The 23,738-nt window shown below is 49.5% G+C and overlaps 1 protein-coding gene across 1 annotated transcript in view; it reads left to right on the top strand.

Moving 5' to 3' along the window:
* Positions 1-23,738, top strand: part of SHANK1 (SH3 and multiple ankyrin repeat domains 1) — a 63,181-nt gene that overhangs the window by 31,754 nt on the left and 7,689 nt on the right. Inside the window, exons 15-21 of the mRNA XM_064294079.1 lie at positions 3,550-3,632; positions 3,852-3,976; positions 5,379-5,514; positions 5,793-5,873; positions 6,666-6,734; positions 7,205-7,323; positions 20,259-20,355. Coding sequence (XP_064150149.1) covers positions 3,550-3,632; positions 3,852-3,976; positions 5,379-5,514; positions 5,793-5,873; positions 6,666-6,734; positions 7,205-7,323; positions 20,259-20,355 — 710 coding nt within the window. The remainder of the gene's footprint in view (positions 1-3,549; positions 3,633-3,851; positions 3,977-5,378; positions 5,515-5,792; positions 5,874-6,665; positions 6,735-7,204; positions 7,324-20,258; positions 20,356-23,738) is intronic.

Raw genomic sequence — 23,738 nt, 5'->3', positions numbered from 1 at the left:
ATCTCCATTTATCCCTCTTCATTCAGCCCTTCAACCTCTTCCCTCTTTCTCTCCCAACACCCCTCCACCCAACTACAAAGGGGGCCACCCTCTGTGATGAGTATAAGATCAGAAGTAGCATGGCATGGCTTGTATGGTGGGGATGTGTTTATTGGATCATGCTAAACTTTGAACAGGAGCCCTCGTGGAGCAGTGGTTAAGCGCTCGGCTGTAAACCAAAAGGTTGGGTGGTTCGAACCCACCCGCAGCTCCGTGGGAGAAAGATGAGGCAGTCTGCTTCCGTAAAGATAACAACCTTGGAAACCCTATGGGGGAGTTCTCTGTCCTATAGGGTCACTATGACTTGGAATCCACTGGACACAACGGGTTTAAACTTTGGGCAAGGGCGTTGTTTGGGTATGTATATATGTGTGTGCCTGCTCGTTGAGCACACAGAGGTATAAGGAGGTGGGAACATGCTTAGCAATACAGGCGCACGTGCAGAACACTGTCACTCTGGTAGAAAAGGATGGATTCTACAATAAGAGTCGTAGGGGGCATGGACGTGTACAGGGGTGCTTGTAGGGGGTGTTGCCGAGATACAGCAGGAGCACGTTAGGTATTATTGGCATGTGCTGGCAAGTGTTCAGGGGGTGTGTTATGAGAATACACTGAGATCGGAGTGAGGGGGAGTTATTATTGGAGCATACTGGGATGTGTGGGGGTGTTGCTGAAAGATACTGGAGTATTCGCGGAGGGCTGTTTTGCTGAATCTGTGGGGGCAGGTAATTGGAATGCACCGGGGAGCACTCTTGGCTATTATTGGAGTGTGTTAGGGCAGCCTGGATATTGTTGGGATCTGCTGAGGGGGTCTGGATATTGGAATGCACTGGATTGTGTATCGGGGGAGTGGAGGCACGACAAACACATAGTGGGACGTTTTCAAACATCGCTGGGGGATGCTTAGGGGATGGCAGGGCATGTGCGTTGGTGTCTCCTGGGTGTTCCAGGTATTACAAAGGAAGTGGAGTTGGAGCCAGTGTTTGGGTATTCCTTTCCTATACTTTTTTTTTTTTTTTTTAACCAGTAGTCGTCGTCAGTCAATTCTGACCTATGGAGACTTCATATGTGCAGAGTAGAACTGCACTCTATAGGGTTTTCATGGCTGTGACTTTTTGAATGTAGATTGCCAGGCCTTTCTTCTGAGGTGCCTCGGGGCAGAGTCGAACCTCCAATCTTTTGGTTAGCAGACCTTTTTTGTGCCACTCAACGATTCCTTCTCCCATATTGGATGCTCCAGGCACAGAATGGGTGTGTGTTCCTGAGGTGTACAGTGCTGGTGTCAAGGGTTTGGGCTGCTATTCGAGCAAACTTGGTGGGTGTTGAGATAAAGGGAATGCCAAACCAAAAACAAATTCCGCCTCAAGAAACTGGGGTAGAACTGCCCCATAGGGTTTCCAAGGCTGTAATCTTTACGGAAGTAGACCACTCCTCCATCTTTCTCCCTTGAAGGGGAAGGCACTTGAGTTTAATGGATGTTTCTCAACTCTTGTGAGCATTACCAAAATGTGCTGGTGGTTTTACTGGGGACTGTCAGCATATAGGAAACCCTGGTGGCATAGTGGTTAAGTGCTACAGCTGCTAACCAAAAGCTCAGCAGTTCAAATCCACCAGGCTCTCCTTGGAAACCCTATGGGGCAGTTCTCCTCTGTTCTGTAGGGTCACTATGAGCCCGAATCGACTCAACGGCAATGGATTTTTGGTATCAGCATATAGGAGCCCTGGTAGCGCAGTGGTTAAGAGCTATGGCCGCTAACCAAAAGGTCAGCAGTTCAAATCCACCAGCTGCTCTTTGGAAACCTTATGGGGCAGTTCTACTCTGGCCTACAGGGTCACTATGAGTTGGAATCGACCCAAGAGCAACTGGTTGGGTTTTTGTTTTTTTTATCAGCATATGCACAGGTAGTTTGAATTTTACTGGAATATACTGACTGCATGAAGGAGATGTATTTGAGATATTGCAGGGGATATAAGTCAGTGTTGTCTAACAGAACTCTGTGGCAATAGAAATGTTCTATATGGACGATGTCCAGTGTGGTAGCCGCTGGTGACTCGTGGCTGTTCAGCACTTTGAAATGTGGCTAGTAAGGCAGAAGAACTGAGTTTTTAAATTTAATTCTAATCGATTTCAGCATAAAATAGCCACATATAACTAGTGGCTACCATGTTGGACAGTACAGAATAAGCATAGTACAGTGGTTAAGAGTTTGACTGGTAACCAAAAGGTCAGCAGTTCAAATTCACCAGCCACTCCTTGAAAATCCTATAGGGCAGTTCTACTCTGTCCTATAGAGTTGCTATGAGTCAGAATCAACTTGAAGACAACAGGTTTGTAAATCTCTCTCTATATAGGAAAGGAGTCGGTGGGGGCAGTGATGGTTCAGTGGTAGAGTTTTTGCCTTCCAAGCGAGAGACCTGTGTTCAATTCGCGGCCAATACACCTCAAGCCCAGCCATCACCCATCTGTCAGTGGAGGACAGCATGTTGCTATGATGCTGAACAGGTTTCAGCGGAGCTCCCAGACCAAGACCTGGTGATCTGCTTCTGAAAAGCAGCCAGTGAAAACCCTCTGGATCAGAACGATCCGATCCCATTGCACATGGGGTTGCCATGATTTAGGGGCCAACTTGATGGTAGCTAAGAACAACAGCAAAGGAGGGGAATGGGTATTATTGAAGTATGTATGTCCTTCTGGCTTAAAAATACTTTGGCTTCAGAAGAACAAATGAATCCTATCAAGCTCTTACTATATGCCTAGGTGCCATGCAAAATATCGTATGTATGTTACCCTTCCAAAATCTCGGAGCATCTGCATCAAGTAGGGTCTGGTATTGTGCCCTATTATAGGAGTCCCTGGGTGGCACACACGGTTAAGTGCTGGGCTGCTAAACGAAAGGTTGGCAGTTCAAGTCCACTCAGAGTCACCTCGGAAGAAAGGCCCGGCAACCTAGCTTCTGAACAATCAACCATTGAAAACCCTGTGGAACACAGTTGTACTCTGACACACATGGGGTCGCCATGAGTCGGAGTCGACTCCACGGCAACTGGTTTGATCTTTGTTTTTATAGATGAGGAAACTGAGGCACTGAAGATGAAAATCTTGGGCTCAAGGTCACAGACAGGAAGTAGCTAGTGGGGCCTTGAGCCAGGCTGCCTGGTAACCTGGCGGCTCTTCTCCCTGGTCCCTCACAAGGTGCCTGGTGCACAGTGGGCTGGGTAGCTGCTTGCTGAATGGATGGGTGGATGGATGCACCGATGGATGAATGAGAGAGTGAGTGGGAGAAAACGCACATTGAGCTCTGAGGGGGAGGCCTGTCAGGGATGCTCTGAGCACAGGGAGTGGGTGACAAAGATCCCAAAAGTTGCCATGAGCGGTGCTGGAGCTGGGGCTTCTCTGGGGTTATTGGGATGTGGGTGGGGCACAGGCTCAGAGACTCACGATGCCTTCTCCACCCCACCCCACCCCTGCCTGTTCCTCTTCTCCCTTCCCCTCCCCCACCACACCACCAGCGATTACATCATTAAGGAGAAGACGGTTCTGCTGCAGAAGAAAGACAGCGAGGGGTTTGGGTTCGTGCTCAGGGGTGCCAAGGGTGAGTGTTGGCCGGGGAGGAGATGGGAGAAGGAAGCAGGGTCAAGGGGGTGGGCATGGAAAGGGGAAGGGAAGTGACCCCAGCCCTCCCACCACCCCACCCTGGGGTGCTGGTCCCTCAGCTATGGCAAGGCCTCCGTGACTTGGGTCTGAGCCCCATCCCCTGCTCGGCCTCTCCACCCCCTCCCCTCCGACCCCGCCGGCTCCTCCCCATCTGCAGCGCAGACCCCCATTGAGGAGTTCACCCCCACCCCGGCCTTCCCGGCGCTGCAGTACCTGGAGTCAGTGGATGAGGGTGGTGTGGCCTGGCGAGCCGGACTGCGGATGGGAGACTTCCTTATTGAGGTGAGTTCTGGCCCTGGTGGTATAACATGTAAGCACTTGGTGATTCGAACCCATCCAGAGGCACTTTAGAAGAAAGTTCTGGAGACCTACTTCCAAAAAGACGTGGTGATCTATTCTCGTAAAGATTAAAAAAAAATTTTTTTAATTTTTTTTTAATCTTTACGGGAATAGATCAAAATCCTATGGGGCAGTTCTACGCTGTTACATGGGATTGCTATGAGTTGGAATCAACTCCACAGTACCTGTTAGGGGCCCTGGTGGTGCAAGGGTTAAGTGCTTCCCTGCCAACCAAAAGGTCAGCGGTTCAAACCCACCCAGCCTCTCCAAGGGAGAAAAGACCTGGAAATGTGTAAAGATTACCAAACCAAACCCAGTGCCGTGGAGTTGATTCCAACTCATAGCGACCCTATAGGACAGAGTAGAACTGTCCCATAGAGTTTCCAAGGAGCGCCTGGCAGATTCAAACTGCTGACCCTTTGGTTAGCAGCCGTAGCACTTAACCACTACGCCACAACGGTTTCCATGTAAAGATTACAGCCTGGAAAACCCTATGGCACAATTCTACTTTTTCACATGGGGTCATTATGAGTCGAAATTGACTCAGTGGCACACAACACCCTGGCGGGGCGGGGGGGCCTCTCCAAGCCCCAGCCTCCAGCTCTCCTTCCACAGGCCTGCCTGGCTCCCTTGGGGGCCTCTGACACCCCCCTGCCGGGACCCAGAAGACCAGTTCCCAGGTCCCTCACGAGCTGTGTCAGGATCAGGCTGCCCGATGCCCAGATGTTCTCCTTTGGCACCAGGCTTCTCAGTGCCCTGCCCCACCTCCTGGCCAGCCTCTGCCTGCTTCAGTTATTCCACTTAAAGGCCTTTCTGGAGCATCTCAAAAGAGTTACCCAGAACTGTCCCCCAACCCACAATACTGGGGGACAGAGAGGGAGATAGATGTGACTAGGTTAAGGCAAGCTGCTTCCCCAACCCAGAAGCCAGGAGGGTTACAGGAAGGTGAAGGCCCTGCATAGGGAGACTGGAGGTGTGGAGGGTTGGAGGGAGGGGAAAGCGGTGGTGAAGGACCATGGAAAGGGCAGGGTGGAAGGCCACCTCCCTGGGGACTCTGGGACTGAAAGTGCCCCTCCCCTCACCTGCCTGGTGTGGTTTGGGAGTGTCTGTGCCACAGGTATGGAGTCCCTGGATGGTGCAAATGGTTAAGCATTCAGCTACTAACCAAAAGTTTGGCAATGGGAATCCACCCTCAGGTGCCTTGGAAGAAAAAGGCCTGGCGATCTACTTTGGAAAGATTCCATCTTTAAAAACCCTATGCAGCACAGCTCTTCTCTGACACACATGGGGTCGCCATGAGTCAGAGTCAACTTGACGGTGCCTGACTTTTTCATTTGTGCCACAGGTGAATGGGCAGAATGTGGTGAAGGTCGGCCATCGACAGGTGGTGAACATGATCCGCCAAGGGGGCAACACTCTGATGGTCAAGGTGGTGATGGTCACCAGACACCCGGACATGGATGAGGCCGTCCACAAGAAAGGTGCCCCTCCTCTACCCACTAGTGTGGCCAGGCCCTCGGGAACCACCCTGCCGCAAGTCTAAGACCCCCAGGAGCCCCAGTGGTCGGTCCCTACCTCCAGCCACCCCTTTCCTAAAAAGGCTGCTTGTTTGTGACCCTTCTGGGGAGAAACTGAGGCAGGGAGGGCTCAGCATCCTGGGAGCAGCTTTTTTCTGAGCTGTAGGAGCACGGAGGGAGAGGTCAAGGGGCCTTCTCCCCCAGGGAGCTGATGGCTGGCCCTCCCCCCTCCCATTTTTCAGCACCTCAGCAGGCGAAGAGGCTCCCACCCCCGGCCATCTCCCTGCGTTCCAAGTCCATGACCTCGGAGCTGGAGGAGATGGGTGAGCCTGCTGGGAACAAGGTTCTGGGAGGGTGAGGGGACGATGGGGGCGGGGCGGTGGGCCTTCCCCCCGAGTTCGTTAGTGTTGTTAGTGACCAGGGGTCCACGTCCTCATCCTGTCCCCTAATCCATGGGTCGGACTCTCCCTAGCCTGTGTGTGTGTGTGTATGTGTGTGTGTGTGTGCCGCTAGGAAGAAGTCTCTGAGACTCGATTTTCCTCTGTCTACTTGTGTCTCTGTTCTCTGGTGGGCTCTCTCTCGAGGTCTATGTATGTCCCTCTCCGCGGGTCACTCTATCCCATTTCTCCTAGCCCACCTCCATCTGTCCCACCTCGCCCCCAGCCAATTCCCCATCTCTCCCTCCACCAAACTCACCCCACCCTACTCCCCCACCCTCCAGCCCGCAGAGAGGAAGGAGAGCCACTCCCTCCAGACAGAGCGCAGTGGACCTGGGGGGTCCGGTCTCCCCTGACAGGGGGCGGGTCGGGCAGCTGACCGCCCCCACCCTAGGGCCCTGAGGGAGGCGGGAGTTCCAGAGAGGGGCCCCTCGCTCCCCCCTGACATCCTAACTCTTGGCTCCTCTACTGCCTCTCCCCCGGGCTAGTCTCCCCCTGGAAGAAGAAGAGTGGTGAGTGGGCACAGGACTGGCGGGAGGGCCCCGGTCCCGACCCCGCCCCTCCCCGCCCCGGCCCCTCGCGCTTGCGCTCGCCCGCTGGCCACGCCCACTGGTCGAGCCCGCGCCGCCTCGCCGCCTCGGGGCGCCCCTGGTCTTCATCCGAGTCCTTTGCCCACAGAGTACGAGCACCAACCTGCACCAATGCCCAGCATGGAGAAAAAACGGACCGTGTATCAGATGGCTCTCAGTAAGATGGCCCTGGCCCTGCTCTCCGGGCTGCCTGTGACCCCACGCGCGACTCCATCCACCGCCCCCTTCTATGCTGGCCATCCTCAGCCACGTCTGTGCTTGACCACTTTCATAACCCAGCCATGCTGAGTCCATCCAGTCTGAGCGCCCCTCTGCCCTCAGCCTCTTCCCCCTCCCCACAGTTTCCTCTCACCCCTCCCTCCTGCCTCCCCTTCACCCTCCTTCCCTCCCACAGTGGCTTGTCCTCTTCTCTGCCTGCACTCTGGGACCCTACTTCCGTCCTGCCTGCTGGGCTGGGAGCTCGTGTCTCCAGGCAGGGCCTCCAGGGTGCCTGTTCCAGGGATGGAGGAAGGGGCATCTTTGGTTCATACCAGGTGCTGTATGAGCTACCAGCAGCCCTGCCTGCAGACCAAGCCAAAGCTAACTCATTTCCTTGTCTCTCCTCCACCCCTCTCCTGCTTCCCCTAGACAAACTGGATGAAATCTTGGCAGCAGCTCAACAGACCATCAGTGCAAGCGAGAGTCCTGGGCCTGGTGGCCTGGCGTCCCTGGGCAAACACCGGCCCAAGGGCTTCTTTGCCACTGAGGTAGGAGGCCTGGCCTGGAAACCAGGGGGTGTGGGAGGGAGGGAGCTTGGCGGGGGGGATGCACACGCCAACCTGGACCCTCGATCCTTTTCTCTTTTCCAAACCCTTCCTGTGTTGCTGTTGTTGGGTGCTGTCAATTTGATTCCAACTCATAGCAACCCCGTGTGACAGAATAGAACAACCCCACTGGGTTTTCTAGGCTGTAATCTTTAGGAAGCAGATCTCCAGGTCTTTCTCCTGTGGAGCAGCTGGGTGAGTTCAAACCACCCACCTTTCAGTTAGCCGAGTGCTTAACCATCACTCCACCAGGACTCCTAAGAACAGGGCAAGGGGGGCTATTTTAGACAGGCTGGTCAGAGAAGTATTCTCTGAAAAGGTGCAGTCTGAGCAAACAAACACCTGAATGAAGTGAGAAAGTGAACCACGTAGCGATCTTGTTGGACGCTGCTGCGGTGATTCCGACTCACGGCAACCCCGTGTGACAGGGCAGAACTGCTCCCACAGGGTTTCCTAGGCTGTAATCTTTACTGCCTAGGTCTTTTTCCCTTGGAGCCACTGGTTGGGTTCAAACCACCAACCTTTCATTTAGCAGCCAAGCACTTAATTGTTGCGCCAAACCCTTCCTAGTGGATCCCATTCCCCTAAATCCCACCCCCAGACTGAATGCCCACCCTGGAGGGGCGCCAAGCTCCGAGGGGGGTCTCCTCCCTTCTCCTCACTCTGGGGGCCTCCTCTCCTCCCTGTCTATCCTCTTCCTCCTTATTCTTTCCTCAAATCCTGCCTCTCCTTTCCTCATCCCGTTCTCTATTCCTGCTCCTCATGCTTGCTTGTTCCCCTTCTGTCTGTCTATCTCTGTCCCACCTCAGGAGTATCTGGGAAGGTAATGATGTCATGAATGGAAACCCCCTGGCCCAGGCCCATAACAACAGGTGCTCAACATGTTATGAAATTATTATTATTATTATCCCTCCACTTGCCTTCCCCCACAATAGAGGCAAACCTGTGGTGGGTGTTTCAACATTTTTAGACATTGTGTGTTACATGGATTATTTTATTCATTTCTTAGAGTAATTCTGTGAGGTATAAAGGGTTATTAGCCCATTTACAGAGGGGGAAACTGAGTCACAGAGAGGGAGCCAGGATTTCAACCAGGCAATCAGGCAAACAAACCTATGGTTCAGCTACGATTCTGGCTCTTCTGGTGGGGCTCTGCGGGCCCCTCCCATTTAGACTGTACCCCTTCGCACTCACGCACAACACCCAGGGGGCCTGCTATGGAGCTGAGACAGCTGTCTTCTTCGCCTTGGACCCACCCTCGGGCCCCGCCCCTGGCCCACCCGCCCTCTGGCCCCAGCCCCCTGGCTCCCTCTCCTCGAAAGCCACACCCACCAACCGATGGCCTGCTGCCTATTTATTCTGAAGCAGGGTTCTTTCGCTTCTGGGGGGCCATGGACCCATTTGGCAGGCTGGTGTGGTCCTTCTCAGAATAACGCTTATAAATGCATAAAATACCTAAGATTACCAAGGAAGCCAGTTACACGGAAATACAGTTATCAAAATATTTTTTAAAAGTAAAGGTGTCATATAGTAATATCGGTGTCTTTTTCGTCAAAACGTTAGACAGCAGGATAGATGGTGGATCTTAACTACTCTAATTTCAAAGTAATGATAAACATAAACACTATTTCGAGAAATCTACAACTATGTGTGTGATGTAGAAATATCTGTGATTAGCGATATAGTCACAAGTCTGGCTAAGACCAACGTGGTTTGTTGCCTACATACTTAATTCAGGAAATACTGCATTTTAGTTGGAGGGTGAGGAAAATAAAGGCATAATAGTTTTCCTGATGAAGTTCACAAGCCCCGGAAGTCTCTCCAGAGCCCCTCTTAGGAGTTAGACCCCTTACTCTAGAAGGTCTAATTATTTGACAAGAACAAGGAGCACGTGGCAGGTTTTGCACCTGGACTCCTTGGCTAACTTTTCAGACTTGACATAGAGTAATTGCGTGCAGCAAGCCCTCATCTTACCCAGATCCTTGATTTCTCAAGGAATTCAAAAGTCCGGAGGCTGTTTGGGTCATCTTCTGTGTGCGCGCCTCCTCCCAAGTTCAATGTGAAAATCAGAAGTATGAGGGCAGACTGAATCACTTTGCACCACGTTACTTAATTTCTCTGAGTCTAAGCCTCCTGTTCTGTAAAATGGGACCAAAGCTGACCTTGCTGCTCTTACGAGGATTAACCAGTAACCAGTTGCCATTGAATCAGCTCTGACTCATGGCAACCCCATGTGTGTCAGTAGAACCGTACTCCATAGGGAGTTCAATGGCTGATTTTTTCAGAAGTAGATTGCCAGGCCTTTCTTCTGAGGCACCTCTGGGCAGACTTGAACCTCCAGCCTTCCAGTTAGCAATTGAGAGCATTAACTATTGCACCAACCAGGGGCTCAACCTTATGAGAATTAAATGAGAACAACTTTAGCTCAGCAGGATCTCTACAAATGGTGGTTTCCTTTTTTTTTTTTTTTTTTTTGCCTTTTCCCTAGTCGCAGAGATGTTTTTCTGGTGCCCTTTGATCTGGACAAGGAGTCCTGGTGGTACAGTGGTTAGAGCACTCAACTGCTAACTGAAAGGTTGGCAGTCTGAACACACCAGCTGTTCAGTGGGAGATAAGATGTGGCAGTCTGCTTCTGTAAAGATTTACAGCTTTGGAAACCCTTTGGAGCAGTTCTTCTCTGTCCTATAGGGTTGCTATGAGTCAGAATTGATGCAACGGCAGTCTGTTTGGTTTTCTCTGATCCTGGGCAAGATTCTACCCCATTTCCCAAACACCCACGCTGAAATTTCATATCAGGCTCCTAATTCCACGGCCTCCAAGGCGTCTAGTTCAGTGACCACATCTTATCTTTGAATCCCCTTGATCATCTCTTTCTCAAGTCCTTTTCCAGCCTGTGCTTGAATGCCTCTGGAGATGAGGGGCTCACCACTTCCTGACGTAGCATGGTCTGTTCTTGGACAGGGTGTTAGAAAGTTCTTCCTTATACTGAGCCCCAGTCTACTTCCCCTGGGTGTCTACCTCATGTCAATGTGTTTTCCTTCTATGAGCATGTTCCTCGCGCCAGTTCCTTCCACCCTCCATCCCTCCAGTGCCATCTTCCAATTACTTAGCAAGATTCCTCACAGCCACCTGGGAAGAAGGTTAGGGCGGGGGAGAGACTTCATCCCCATTTTACAGAAGATGAAACCAAGTCCCAGAGGTTTGAATTGACTTGCCTGGTGGGGTGTCCAATCAGAACCAAAATCCAAGCTCTCCCTCCCCTCCACCAAGGTTTCTCAGCCTCGGCGCTACTGATATTTAAAAAACCAAACCCACTGCCATCCAGTCGATTCCAACTCATAGCAACCCTATAGGACAGAGTATAACTGCCCACATAGGGTTTCCAAGGCATAAATCTTTACAGAAGCAGACTGCCACATCTTTCTTCCCACAGAGCAGCTGGTAAGTTCGAACTACCAACCTTTCAATTAGCAGCTGAGTGCTTAACCACTGTACCACCAGGGCTCCTTACTAGCTACTACACATGAGAAAGATGTGGCAGTCTGCCTCTGTAAAGCTTACAGCCTTGAAAACCCTGTAAGACACTTCTGTTCTGTCCTATAGGGTTGCTATAGGGTTCTATTGAGTTGGAATTAACTCCAGGGCAATGGGGTTGATATTTAGGTTTGGATTATTCTTTGTTGCCAAGATGGTCCAGGGGGGCTGTCCTGTGCATTGTAGGATGTTTAGCAGCATCCCTGGCCTCTACCCACTAGATGCCTGTAGCTCCACCATCCTTAGTCATGACAACCAAAAATGCCTCCAGATATTGCCCAGTGTCCCCCGGGGTAGGAGTGGGGGAAATCATCCCCAGCTGAAAACCAGTGTCCACTCCATGCCCAGGTTTAGAAGGTTTTCAGTCCTGGGTTGATCCTAAGCGGACTTAGATCCAGGATGCCACCATATTCATTCGTTTGTTCAGTATTTACTGGAGACCTGGGATGTACCCCAAACAATGCTATTTCTTCCTGCCTCCTTCCAGTCTGTCTCTCTCCCTTTCCTTACTGAATTCCCTTCCCTATGTCCATAAACCACTCCCCAGATGCCTCCCGTTGTTTCTGGTCCCCAGAAAGTCTATAATAACACAGACAGATGGAGATCCAAATCCTGACTTCTGCTAAGTTAATGTGTCACTTGGGACCCCATGGCTTCATTACTCCCAGCCTCAGTTTCCTGCTCTGTAATATGGGGCTAAAGCCAACCTTGCCGGCTCTTGTTGTTGTTGTTAGGTGCTTTTGAGTTGACTCTGACTCATAGAGACCCGATGTGACAGAGGAGAACTTCCCCTTAGGGTTTCCTAGGCTGTAATCTTTACAGGAGCAGATAACCGGGTATTTTCTATGGTGGAGCCGCAGAGTAGGTTCGAACCGCTGACCTTTCCGTTAGCAGCTGAGTGCTTAATCGTTGTGCTACCAGGTTCTTACAAGGATTAAATGCAACCAACTCCTACCACAGCAGGCTCTCAACAAATGGTGATCCCCCCTTTGCCATCAAATAACAAGTGGGAGACCCCTGCCAGAACTCACCAGTGAGCCCAAGATGCACCCCAGAGACCCTACAATAACACTAGGGCCTCCCTAATACCAGAGACTCCCACAAAAGCATATCAGGATGAGAGTGGAGTCTCCAATAGCCAGTTAGAGCCAGACCTGTTTTTATTCAGTCAGCAAATGCACAGAGCACCCATGGGGTGCATGGGGTGCATGAGGTGCATGGTCACCCTGAGCTAGGCCTGCCCTTCGCAACCCACGGTTATAGGACACACGGGATCTGGGCCCTGGAGGAATTTACGGTCTGAGCACCAAAGACCCCCAGATGGACGAGAGACCTGCCAGTAATAAAGCCAGCTGCCCTGTCTGTCCCCACCTCTTTGAAATGACACTCGGGCACTCACCCAAGTTCTTCCGTGGCACCCCCTTTCCCTCCACGTCCTGGAGGAGAAACTCCCCTCTTCTCTCATTTTTTGGGTCTGTCCCTGGGCCTTTCCAGGTCCTTCTGCCATGTTGGGGGCTCTCTCTGCCCCAATCTCTGCCACAGTCTCCGTTCCATCTGCCACCCTGATCTTTCTCATCCCCTGAATCAACTCAGGGCCCTTCCTGATGTTCCTGTGCTGCAGTGGGCTTGCTCTTGGGGTCAGGATCTGGTCTTGTTCTCCTTGGCTACCCATCTCCCATTCGTTTTAGTGTCTCACCCCTCTGTGTCTCTTCCCTTCTCTGGCTCCCCATTTCCATCTCTGTCTCCCCCGCCAGCCCCGTCCCTTCTTCTCTCTCTCTCTCTCCCCCCATCGCTCTCTCGCGTATCTCTGTTTCTGTCCTCCACTCCTGTCTCTGTCTACCCTTCTGTCTCTGTCTCCCTCTCTCTGTCTCTCTTTCCCCATCTCTGTCTTTATTCCCCCCACTGTCTGTGTCTTCGACTCCCTCAGGGTCTCTCCATCTGTCTCCCCTACAGTCTCTCCCCATTTGCCCCTGTCAGGGGCTGGCTCCCTGAGGGGAATATTCCCAGCCCATCTCCAGCCTCCAGCCCATGTCCCCCCAGTGCCAGGGCATACACTCTGCCACTGAGGCCAGAGGCCCAGGAGGCACGCGGTGTAGTGGAGGGCCAGCCTGTTGGCGACTCACTGCAGAGGAGCCTGCCCGGCATTCGGTGACGTCACTGACCTCTGCAGTACGCTGATTGGCTGTCCCCTCTGGGCGGGAGCCGCTGCTCCCCGCTTGTTGATTGAGGTCAGCCTGTTCCGTCTTGAGTCGGTCAGCTCCTGGGGCAGTCAGCCCGACGCCTCCTGGGACAGTAGTATGTCTCCGTTGTCAGTCCGACATCATCTCTGTCAGTTTGTCCCCTCTTATGTCATGCTAGTCCATTTTTGACTACCCCTCTTGGACTTGGAAGCTTCTTCTGTCAGTCCGCCGGTCTGACCCTTCCCTGTCACCCTAACCTCTCCCCTGTCACCATGACCCCTCTCCCGTCACTCCGACCCCTCCCCTGTCACCATGACCCCTTCCGTAACACTCTGACCCCTCTCCTGTCTCTCTGGCCCCTCCTACATCTGTCTGACCCCTCCCCAGCCTGCCATCTCTCACCTCCTGCCTGTCCCTCAATTGATCTTCCCCTTTTCAGCATCCATTTTCTCTCTCTCTATTGTCCCATGCTGTAATCCCCCACTCCCTCTTGCAGGAACTTCCCTCCCCTTCCTTCCCTCCTCCTGGTCTTCCCCCTCTCCCACTCCCCCCCCCAGCCTGGACTTAATTTCCCTCTCCGGCCTTCTTCCGCCCTCAGCAGTCTCTGCATTCTTTCTGATTGACCTGGTCCTCTTCTCTTCGCTCTTCATACCCCTTTCCTCACCGTTTTCATTATATCTTATGACTTCCTAACCACTCTGATGGGTTTTCTCCAAAGCCTCTTTAATCTCCTTACTCACTGGCTCATCTAGGGCAAGACCCTTCTCTCTGTTCTAGGGTCGCTTGAGTCGAATCGACGGGATGGCAGTTTTTTTTTTTTTTATGGCATCATCAGAGTGGCGTGTTGTTGTTGTGTGCCATGGAGTTGATCCTGACTCATAGCAATCCCATGTGACGAGTAGAACTGCCGCATAGGATTTTCCTGGCTGTAATCCTCACGGAAGCAGATCGCCAGCATCCCTAGGTAGATTTGAACCGCCAACCTTTCGGTTAGTAGCTGAGCGCCACCAGGGCTTCAAGAATGGGTGTAATCAAACCTAACTTCACTGTCTGTGGGTTTGAGGATTCCATGAGGATAAGCACGCAAAGCAGCTGGCAAAGGGGCTCATGCAGAAATGTTTCCCGTTTCTTTCTGCTTCTTGTTCTCTGCTCCTCCACACACTCTTTCTGTCCTTTGCGGGGATCTGCTTCTTGATACAACACAGCTCATTACCAGCTGCAGGAACAGGACAGAAAACCAAGTAGAGTGTTTGGCCATGGTTTAAGAAGAAGGGAAAGGTAGGGAAAAAGAAATTTAGCAAAGTCAAGCAGAGTCGGGCAGGCTAAGAATCATATTCAGAGAATAACAGAATGGGGGGAAATTGGCCAAAACGGAGGTTCTTGGGGCTGGCCTGATGCTGTTTCACAGGAATTTTGAGATTTACCCTCAGAATCTTTCCCCATCTTGCTGTGGTATCTTGTGTTACCACCTGCTAGTCCTTCATTCTACAGATATATATTTCTTGAATGATATTTTATTATTTTTTGGTGGAAGTTTATACAGCAAATTAGGTTCCCATTCAACAATTTCTGCACAAGCTGTTCTGAGACATTGGTTATATTTTTCACAACACGCGAACATTCTCAGTATTTCCGTTCTGGTTGTTCCCTTTCCAGTAATCTAGTTTCCCTGCCCCCTTACCTTGTTATCTTTGTTTTAAAGTAATTGTTGATGGTTTGGTTTCATAGAGGTGATTGTTGAAAGGAGCACAGTACTCATGGGTGATATTCTTTATTTTGTGAGCCAGTCTGTTATTTAGCTAAAAAATGACTTTGGGGCATAGTTTCGGTTCAAAGTTTGAAGAATGTCTGAGCGCAATAGCCTTGGGGAGTCCTGTAGTCTCAACTGGTCCAGTAAGTCTGGACTTTTTAAGAACTTGAATTCTGCTCCGTATTTTTCTCCCAGTCTATCAGGATCCATCTGTTGTGGCCCTGATCAGAGTTCTCAGTAGTGGTAGCCAGGCACCATCTAGTTCTTCTGGTCTTAGGGTAGTGCAAATATTTATTGAGCACCTACTGTGTGTTTATGGAAACCCTCGTGGCTCAGTGGTTAAGAGCTATGGCTGCTAACCAAAAGGTCGGCAGTTTGAATCCACCAGGCTCTCCTTGCCAACCCTATGGGGCAGTTCTCCTCTGTCCTATAGGGTCGCTATGAGTTGGAATCAACTTGAAGGCAATGAGCTTGGTTTTTTTTGTGTGTTGGACTTGCTGCTGGGCTTTGGGGTTGGGGGTGTAAGAGTGAGCCAGTCAAACAAGATCACTGCCCTTAGATAATTTACGTTTTGGTGGGTAAATAGAGCAGAATTGGGTTGTATGGAACAGGAACTTCCAAATAATAGTGGCTTGAACAAGATAAATGTTTGTATCTCTCTCATGTGGAAGAAGTCTGGAGTAGGGTGTTCCATGCAGGTCATGAAGATCAAGGATCCTCCTCCCCTTCTGCTCTACGATTCTACCTTTGCCTCTGACCACGAGGTTACTTCATAATCCAAGGTGGCTGCTAGGGCTCTAGCTATTGCATTAACATTCCAGGTAGCGGGGACAAGGAAGGGAGGAAAGGCAAAAAGGCAAAAGAGGGCATCTTTCTGCTTCTCAGGCTCTCTCTAATGGGACTTTCTAGAAGTAACACACAACACTCCATTTTATGCATCTGGGCCAGCCTTAGTCACATAGCCACATCTAGCTGCAAGGGAGGCTAAGCAATGTCGTCTTTCAGTAACCATCCACCCTGTAATCGATTCCGACTTATGGTGACCCCATGTGTGTCAGAGAAGAACTGTGCTCCATAGAGTTTTCAATAGCTGGTTTTTTGGAAGTAGATCTCCAGGACTTTCTTCCAAGGCATCTCTGGGTAGACTCGAACCTCCAGCCTTTCGGTTAGCAGCTGAGCACGTTCTCCGTTGGCACCACCCAGTCTTGCAATAGGTGCCAAATAAGATTGGGGTTTTCTTATTCAGGAAGAAGGGTAAAACAGGTATTAGATAGGCTGTCTGCCCAGGAAAACAGGCAATAAACAAGCAAGGAAATAATTATAATTGCTCCAAGCTGTAGTAAGAGAAAGGAGTTATGATGTAGAGTAACAGGAAGAAGCCTTTTCAGGGAGGGGACATTGGAGTGGAAATCGGAAGGGAATCTGAAACTTCCACCACGTCTGACCTCATCTCCCACCTCTTTGCCACTCGCTTACCTGCTCCAGCCACACTGGCCCCCTTCCTATTCCTTGAACAAATCAGACCTGCTCCCTCCTCTGAGCCTTTGCACTGGCTGTTCCCTCTGCCTGGAACACTCTTCCCCTGGATATTCACATGGTCCCCTTCACTTCCTTCAGGTGTTCAGGTACATTCTCTGTGAGGCCTTCCTTGACTGTCGTGTTTTTTTTATTCTGTAAAATAGTTTATTTTTGTTGTTGAGAATATACACAGCAGAACATATACCAATTCAACAGTTTCTATGTGTACAAATTCAGTGACGTTGATTACATTCTTCGAGTTGTGCAACCATTCTCATCCCCCTTTTCGGAGTTGTTCCTCCCCCATTAACATAAACCCACTGCCCCCTAAGCTTCCTGTCTAATATTTCACGAGTTGCTGTTGTCAATTTAATTCCATATAGATAGTTCTTAAAAGAGCACAATACTTAAGGCAGACGTTCTTTTATTGTTTGGCTTTAAGAAGATTTAAGGGGATATTTTTGGTTTAAGGCTTAAATATTATCTCAGGGCAATAGTTTTGGGGGTTCATTCAGCCTCTATGGCTCCAAAAAGTCTGAATTCCATGAGAATTTGAAATTGTGTTCTGCTTTTTCCCCCTTTTGATCAGGATTCTTCTATAGAATCTTTGATCAAAATGTTCAGTAATGGTGGCTGGGACTACCTTATTTTAAATTATACTCTCCCTGTCTCCTGGCCCTTACCTCTATCTAACCCATGTTCTATTTTACCGATTTATTTTCTTTATGGTCTGCCTGCCCTTCATCTGTGGGCAGGGGTTTTTGTCTGTTTTGTTTCCTGATGTATCTGCAGCATCTAGAACAGTCCCTGGCACAGAACAGGTACTCGGTAAATTTTTGTGGAATTAATGGATGGCATAAACCCAGATATGGACAGTCTGAGTCCAGGGAGGGGAGTGCAGTGAGAGGGGTAGCACCGTTCCTGTGAAGGTGTAGAACTTTCTGTGATGATGGAAGTGTTCTACAACTTCTCTATCCAATGTAGTAGCCACTACCCATTGCCATCAAGTCATATCTGAATCATGGCAACCCTATTGTTACAGAGTAGAACTGCGCTCCATAGGGTTTTCAAGGTTGTAACCTTTAGGGCTGTACCCTATAGGGTTGTTATGAGTTAGAATTGACTCGATGGCAACAGGTTTTTAAAATCTTCAGAGAAGGAGCTCTGGTGGCACAACAGTTCGGCACTCAGTGGTTTGACCCCCCCAACCTAGTGGCTTCACAGGAGAAAGACCTGGCATTCTGCTCCCATAAAGATTAAACCCATACCAAACCAGATCCATTGTTGTCAAGTCGATTCCGACTCATAGAGAACCTATAGCACAGAGCAGAATTGCTTTATAGGATTTCCAAGAGGCAGCTGGTGGATTCAAACTGACAAACTTTTGGTTAGCAGAGGAGCTCATAACGACTGCATCAGCAGGGCTCCATAAAGATTAGAATAGCCTGTGAGGAAGTTCTAGTCTGTTACATAGGGTTGCTATGAGTTGAAATCAACTTGGCAGCACCATAAACAACAATCTTTTCGGAAGCATATTGCCAGGCCTTTCTTCTACAGTACCTCTGGGTGGGTTCAAACCACCACCTTTTAGATTAATAGTAGAGTGCAAACAGATCTGCGCCACCCAGGGATCTTATGGAAACCACTAGTCGTGTGTATAATGTGGAACAGAATGTTTAACTTTCATTCATTTAAATTTAAATAGATTTATTTGTATCAGACAGCATAGGTCTACGGAAGAGCAGTCAGGCCAGAGAGGAGGACTAGGATGACAAGGAGTTTTCTGGGTAGAGAATGGGGAAAAGATGTTCCAGGCACAGGGAACAGCCTATGCTGAGGCCCAAAGATGAGCAACAGCACGGGGAATTCAGAGTACTGTGAATGGTTGTGAATGGCTAGAATGAGGGGGCAGGAAGGGATGTGTTGAGGGTGAGGGCAGTGAGAGTCACACACCAAAGGGCCTTACATGCTGGAATTTCACCTAGGGGTGTTTCTTTTCTCTGCACTTCTGGTCTCAAGCCAGAAGTGAAAAAGGGAGGCATGTGGGGTCAACGGGCAGAAGCTGAGGAGTCAGGGCCCAGGAGTGCCTGAGTTGGCTTGTTCTCATCCAGCCACTTGTTCATTTGACATATGCTTTTAGAACACCATGAGTCCCTAGGTGGCACAAACTGTTGGCACTTGGCTACTAATGAAAAGGTTTGTGGTTGAAATCCCTCCAGAGATGCCCTGGAAGAAAGACCTGGCAATCTACTTCCCAAAAAAATCAGCCTTTGAAAATCGTATGGAGCACAATTCTACTGACACACATTGGGGCGCCATGAGTCAGAACTGACTTGGCAGCAACTGGTCAACTGGATCTAGCTGATGTACCTCTTGGGTGGTGCTAATGGTTAACATGCTCGGCTACTGACTGAAAGCTTAGTGGCCCAAGTCCACCCAGAGGCACCTTGGAAAAAGGTCTGTTGCTCCACTTCTGAAAAATCAGCCGTTGCAAACCCTATGGAACAGTTCTGCTCTGACACACGTGGGGACGCCATGAATCAGAGCTGACTTGACAGCAAGTGGTCTACCTGATATGGGATATTACTGCAGGATTTCAAGCAAGGCAGTGGCATAACCTGAATTTCTTTTTGAAAGAGCCCTCTGACTCATGTGGAAAACAGGTGGCAAGGTTAGAGTCAAGAGTAAAAGCAGGCCAAGGTACAATAATTGGTCTCTATTCACCTGGAGCAACAGAGGAAGAAGGACAGTCAGGAATTGGAGGAGGAAATTGAGTACATGGCCAATTGTCTCCATGAACAGCTGCCCCTTTTGCCATGAGACCAGAAGAACTAGATGGTGCCCAGCTATCATTACTGAATGTTTTGATCAAAGATTCTATAGAAGAATCCTGACCAAAAGAGAGAAAAATGCGGAACAGAATTTCAAATTGTCAATGGAATCCAGACATTCTGGAGCCATTGAGGCTGGATGAAATTCCCAAAACTATCCCCCTAAGATAATATTTAAACTTTAAACCTTAAACCAAAACTATCCCCTGAAGTCTTCTTTGGATCAAAAAGTAGATTATCTTGATTAGTAAAGTACATCCTTGTTGAGAATTGTGCTCTTAGAAGAACTATCTATGTGAGATCAAATTGACAACAGCAACTCGAAAGTTTGGATGGGAAGCTTGAGAGGCAGTGGGTTTAAGATAACAGCAGTGGAAGAGTGTAGAAAAGAAGGGTGAGAATGGTTGGCACATCTTGAATGTAAACAATGTCACTGAATTGAACATGTGGAGTTTGTTGAAATGGTGTATCTTTGGCTGTGTATACTTCCACCAAAAAAAAAAAAAAAAAAAAGAGAGAGAGAGAGAGTGGCAGTAGGAAGAGACACCAGGCAAGTGATGGTGGTGACTTGAAGGCAGTGACAGAGGGAATGACGAGGAGGGCAAAGATTAGTAATGGGTTTGGGAAGTACTGTAGTGCAAACGTAGGAGCCCTGGTGGTATAGTGGTTAAGAGCTTGGCTGCTACCCAAAAAGTTGGCAGTTCAAATCCACCAGCCACTCCTTGGAAACCCTACACGGCAGTTCTACTCTGTCCTATAGGGTTGCAATGAGTTGGAATTGACTTGATGGAGACGGGTTTTTTCTTTTTTTTTGGTAGTGCAAACAGGGCTGGTTGATAATCTGCTTTCTTGTCCTTTCCCCCTCTGCCCTGTCCAGACTCAGAAGTCTTTCCCTTCCCCTGAAACCCCTTTCCCTTCCACACTCCTCTTTCTTTCTGCAGGGGCTTGGAGCCCGGCTGGGTGAAGGAATGGGGGGTGGTTGTGCCAAGAAGCCGCTAATCTTCCCGTCCTGACTGACCATTCTCTACTGTCTTTTCTCTCTCTCCTCTGACTGCCACCCCAAAGTCGAGCTTCGATCCCCATCACCGCTCCCAGCCGAGTTACGAACGTCCTTCATACCTGCCCCCAGGACCTGGGCTTATGCTCCGGCAAAAATCTATCGGTATGTCACCTGATGGGGGCATGAATGGCATGTAAAGGTGTGGGGGGATGCCTCAGGGTGTCCTGGGCAGGTGACAGTTTGGGGGAGGGAGTAAGGGGACTTGGAAATGTTCTTATCCACTTCCATAAGGGACTATAGTGTCATCAAGTTGTGAAACAGATTAGGCGTTGGAGCTGGCCAAACTTAGGGTTGATCCTGGCTCCTCCCTTTCCCAGCTGCGTGAGCCGAGACAGGTGGCTTCACTTGGCTTCCCATCTAGAAAATGGGGGCATCATCGCCCTTACAGGAGCCTGGCAGCACAGTGGTTAAGCACTGCGCTGCTAACTGAAAGGTCGGTGGTTTGAACCCACCAGCCACTCTGTGGGAGAAAGATGTGGCAGTCTGCTTCTGTAAAGATTACAGCCTTGGAAACCCTAGGGGGCAGTTCTGCTGTGTCCTGTAGGGTCACTATGAGTCCAAATCTACTTGATGGCAAGGTTTGTTTATCACCCCTACTTGGATGCATTGAATCTAAGCTCCTGCCACAGACCCTGGTTCCTTCTTTCTTAGACCTGGCTCCATTCATTCATTCATTCCACCAATGTCTATAGAGCGCCTGCCATATGGAGTCCCTGGATGGTGCAAACTGTTAAGGGCTCAGCTGCTAGCTGAAAGGTTGGAGGTTTGAGTCTACCGGGGTGGCTCGGGAGAAAAGCCTGGTGATCCGTTCTTGTTAGTTGCTGTTGAGTCGGCTCCATCTCATAGTGACCTTATGTATAACAGAACAAAATGTTATTTGGTCCTGTGCCATCTTCACAATTATTGCTGCTTGACCCCATTGCTGAATGAATGTTTATAGCTATTGCTTCTTATTTTAAATTGTACCACATCCACAAATGAAGTTCCAGAAGGTTTTACTCCATCTACCTCATTAAGGATGACTCTACTCTGAGGAGACAGCTCTTTCCCAGTGGTACTTTGAGTGCCTTCCAACCTGAGAGGCTCATCTTTCAGTGCCATACCGGACAGTGTTCTGTTGTAATCCATAGGGTTTTCATTGGCTAATTCTTGGAAGTAGATCACCGGGTCTATTTCCTAGTCTGTCTTAGTCTGGAAGCTCCACTGAAACCTGTCTACCATGGATGACCCTACTGGTGTTTGAGATACCGGTGGCAGAGCTTCCAGCATCACAGTAACAGGCAAGCCACCACAATACAACAGACTGATAGATGGGTGGTGGGTCTGGTGATCTAATTCTGAAAAATCAGCCATTGAAAACCGTATGGAGCACAGTCCTATTCAGATACACATGGAGTCAGAACCAACTCAAAAGCTACTGATTTTTTTTTTCCCAGCCAAATGCCAAGCATTCTTAGACTCCTAGGGATGCATCAATAGAAAAAAACAGACTAAAGGGCCTTGCCCCTATTAAGGTTATCTTTTAGCAGAAGAAGACAAAAAGTACAAAGATGAGAAACAAGAGAATTATATAGCATGTTAGGAGTGGTAAGTGCTATGGAGAAAAAAAAAAAGTAAAGTAAGGGGAGATTGGGAATGCTAGGAGGAAGGTTTGAGCAAAAACCTGGAGGTAAGGGGGAGCCTTGGAGATATCTGAAGATGAGGCATTCCTGACAGAGGGAACAGCCAGTGCAAAGGCCCTGAGGCAGTTGTGTGCCTGACATGTTTGACGAACAGCAAGGAGGCCAGTGTGGCTCGAGCTAAGTTTGTGAGGCAGAGAGGGCAGGACATGAGATCAAAGAGGGAAAAGGGTCCAGAGCTTGTGGGCCATGGTGAAGATTTCAGTTTTTACTCTGAGTGAGGCAGGAGCCAGGGCAGGGTTGTGAGCAGAGGGGGAACATGAGCTGATTTAGGTTTTCACAGGCACCTTCTGGTAGACATGTGGGGAACAGACTGAGGGGGGTTGAGGGCAGAAGCGGGGAGACCAGAGATGGTAACTGTCCCTCAGGTGGGAACTGGCAGTGAGTAGGCCAGGGCAGTGACTGTGGAGGGATGAGAAGTGCTTGGGTGCATTTCAAAGCAACAGGGTTTACTGATGGACTGGATATGGGTGATGTGAGAAAAAGAAAGCTGTCAAAGATGACTCCAAGGTTTTTGGGCCTAAGGACCTAGGAAGAGGAGCTGCTGTTTGCTGAGGTGGGGTAGACCATGGGGTGAGGGGAGCCTGTTTGGCGGAGATCAGGAGCTCGATTTGGGACCTGCTGAATTTGAGGTGTCTGTGAGACATCAAGAAGCCCTCATGGTACAGTGGTTAAGAGTTCAGCTGCTAACCAAAAGGTTGGCAGGTTGAATCTACCAGTTGCTCCTTGGAAACCTGTGGGGGCAGATCTACTCTGTCCTGTAGGGTTGCTATAAGCTGGAATCAACTCGACGGCAATGAGTTTGGTTTTTTGGTTTGGGTGAGATATCAAAGGAGTCCCTGGGTGGTGCATACAGTTTGCGCTCAGCTACTAACAGAAAGGTTGGCCATCCAAACCCATACAGTGGTGCTGTGGAAGAAAACCCTGGCAATCTGCTTCCATAAAGCTTACGGCCAAGGAAACCCTATGGAGCGGTTGTACTCTGTAACACATGGGAGCACCATGAGTCAGAATTAACTGATGGCAACGGTTTGATTTGGGTTTTTTTTTGTTCATTTTTTGTACTTTAGATGAAAGTTTACAGAGCAAACTAGTTTCTCATTAAACAATTAATATGCATATTATTTTGTGACATTGGACCAACCCCACAACATGTCAACACACTCCCCCTTCTCAACCTTACATTCCCCATTACCAGCTTTCCTGTCCCCTCCTGCCTTCTCGTGCTTGCCCCAGAGCTGGTGTGCCCATTTAGTCTCACTTTGTCTTATGGACCTGTCTAATCTTTGGCTGAAGGGTGAACCTCAGGAGTGACTTCATTACTGAGCTATAAGGATGTCTGGGGGGCATATTCTCCGGATTTCTCCAGCCTCTGTCAGACCAGTAAGTCTGGTCTTTTTTTGTGTGTGTGTGTGTGTGTGTATGAGTGAGAGAGTTAGAATTTGTTCTACATTTTTCTCCTGCTCTGTCCAGTACCCTCTATTATGATCCCTGTCAGAGCAATCAGTGGTGGTAGCTGGGCACCATCTAATTGTGCTGGACTCAGTCTGGTGAAGCTGTGGTAGTTGTGGTCCATTAGTCCTTTGGACTGATCATTCCCTTATGTCTTTTGGTTTTCGTCATTCTCCTTCACTCCTGACAGGGTGAGACCAATGGAGTATCTAAGATGGCCGGTCAACAAGTTTTTAAGACCCCAGATGCTACTCACCGAAGTAGAATGTAGAACATTTTCTTTATCAAATGTGTTATGCCAATTGAGCTAGATGTTCCCTGAGTCCATGGTACCCACAGCCCTCAGGCCAGTAA

Source organism: Loxodonta africana, chromosome 11 (assembly GCF_030014295.1).
Source record: "Loxodonta africana isolate mLoxAfr1 chromosome 11, mLoxAfr1.hap2, whole genome shotgun sequence".
Taxonomy (NCBI): domain Eukaryota; kingdom Metazoa; phylum Chordata; class Mammalia; order Proboscidea; family Elephantidae; genus Loxodonta; species Loxodonta africana.
The sequence above is the reverse complement of the archived record's forward strand: the minus strand, read 5'-3'. Positions and strand labels throughout refer to the sequence as shown.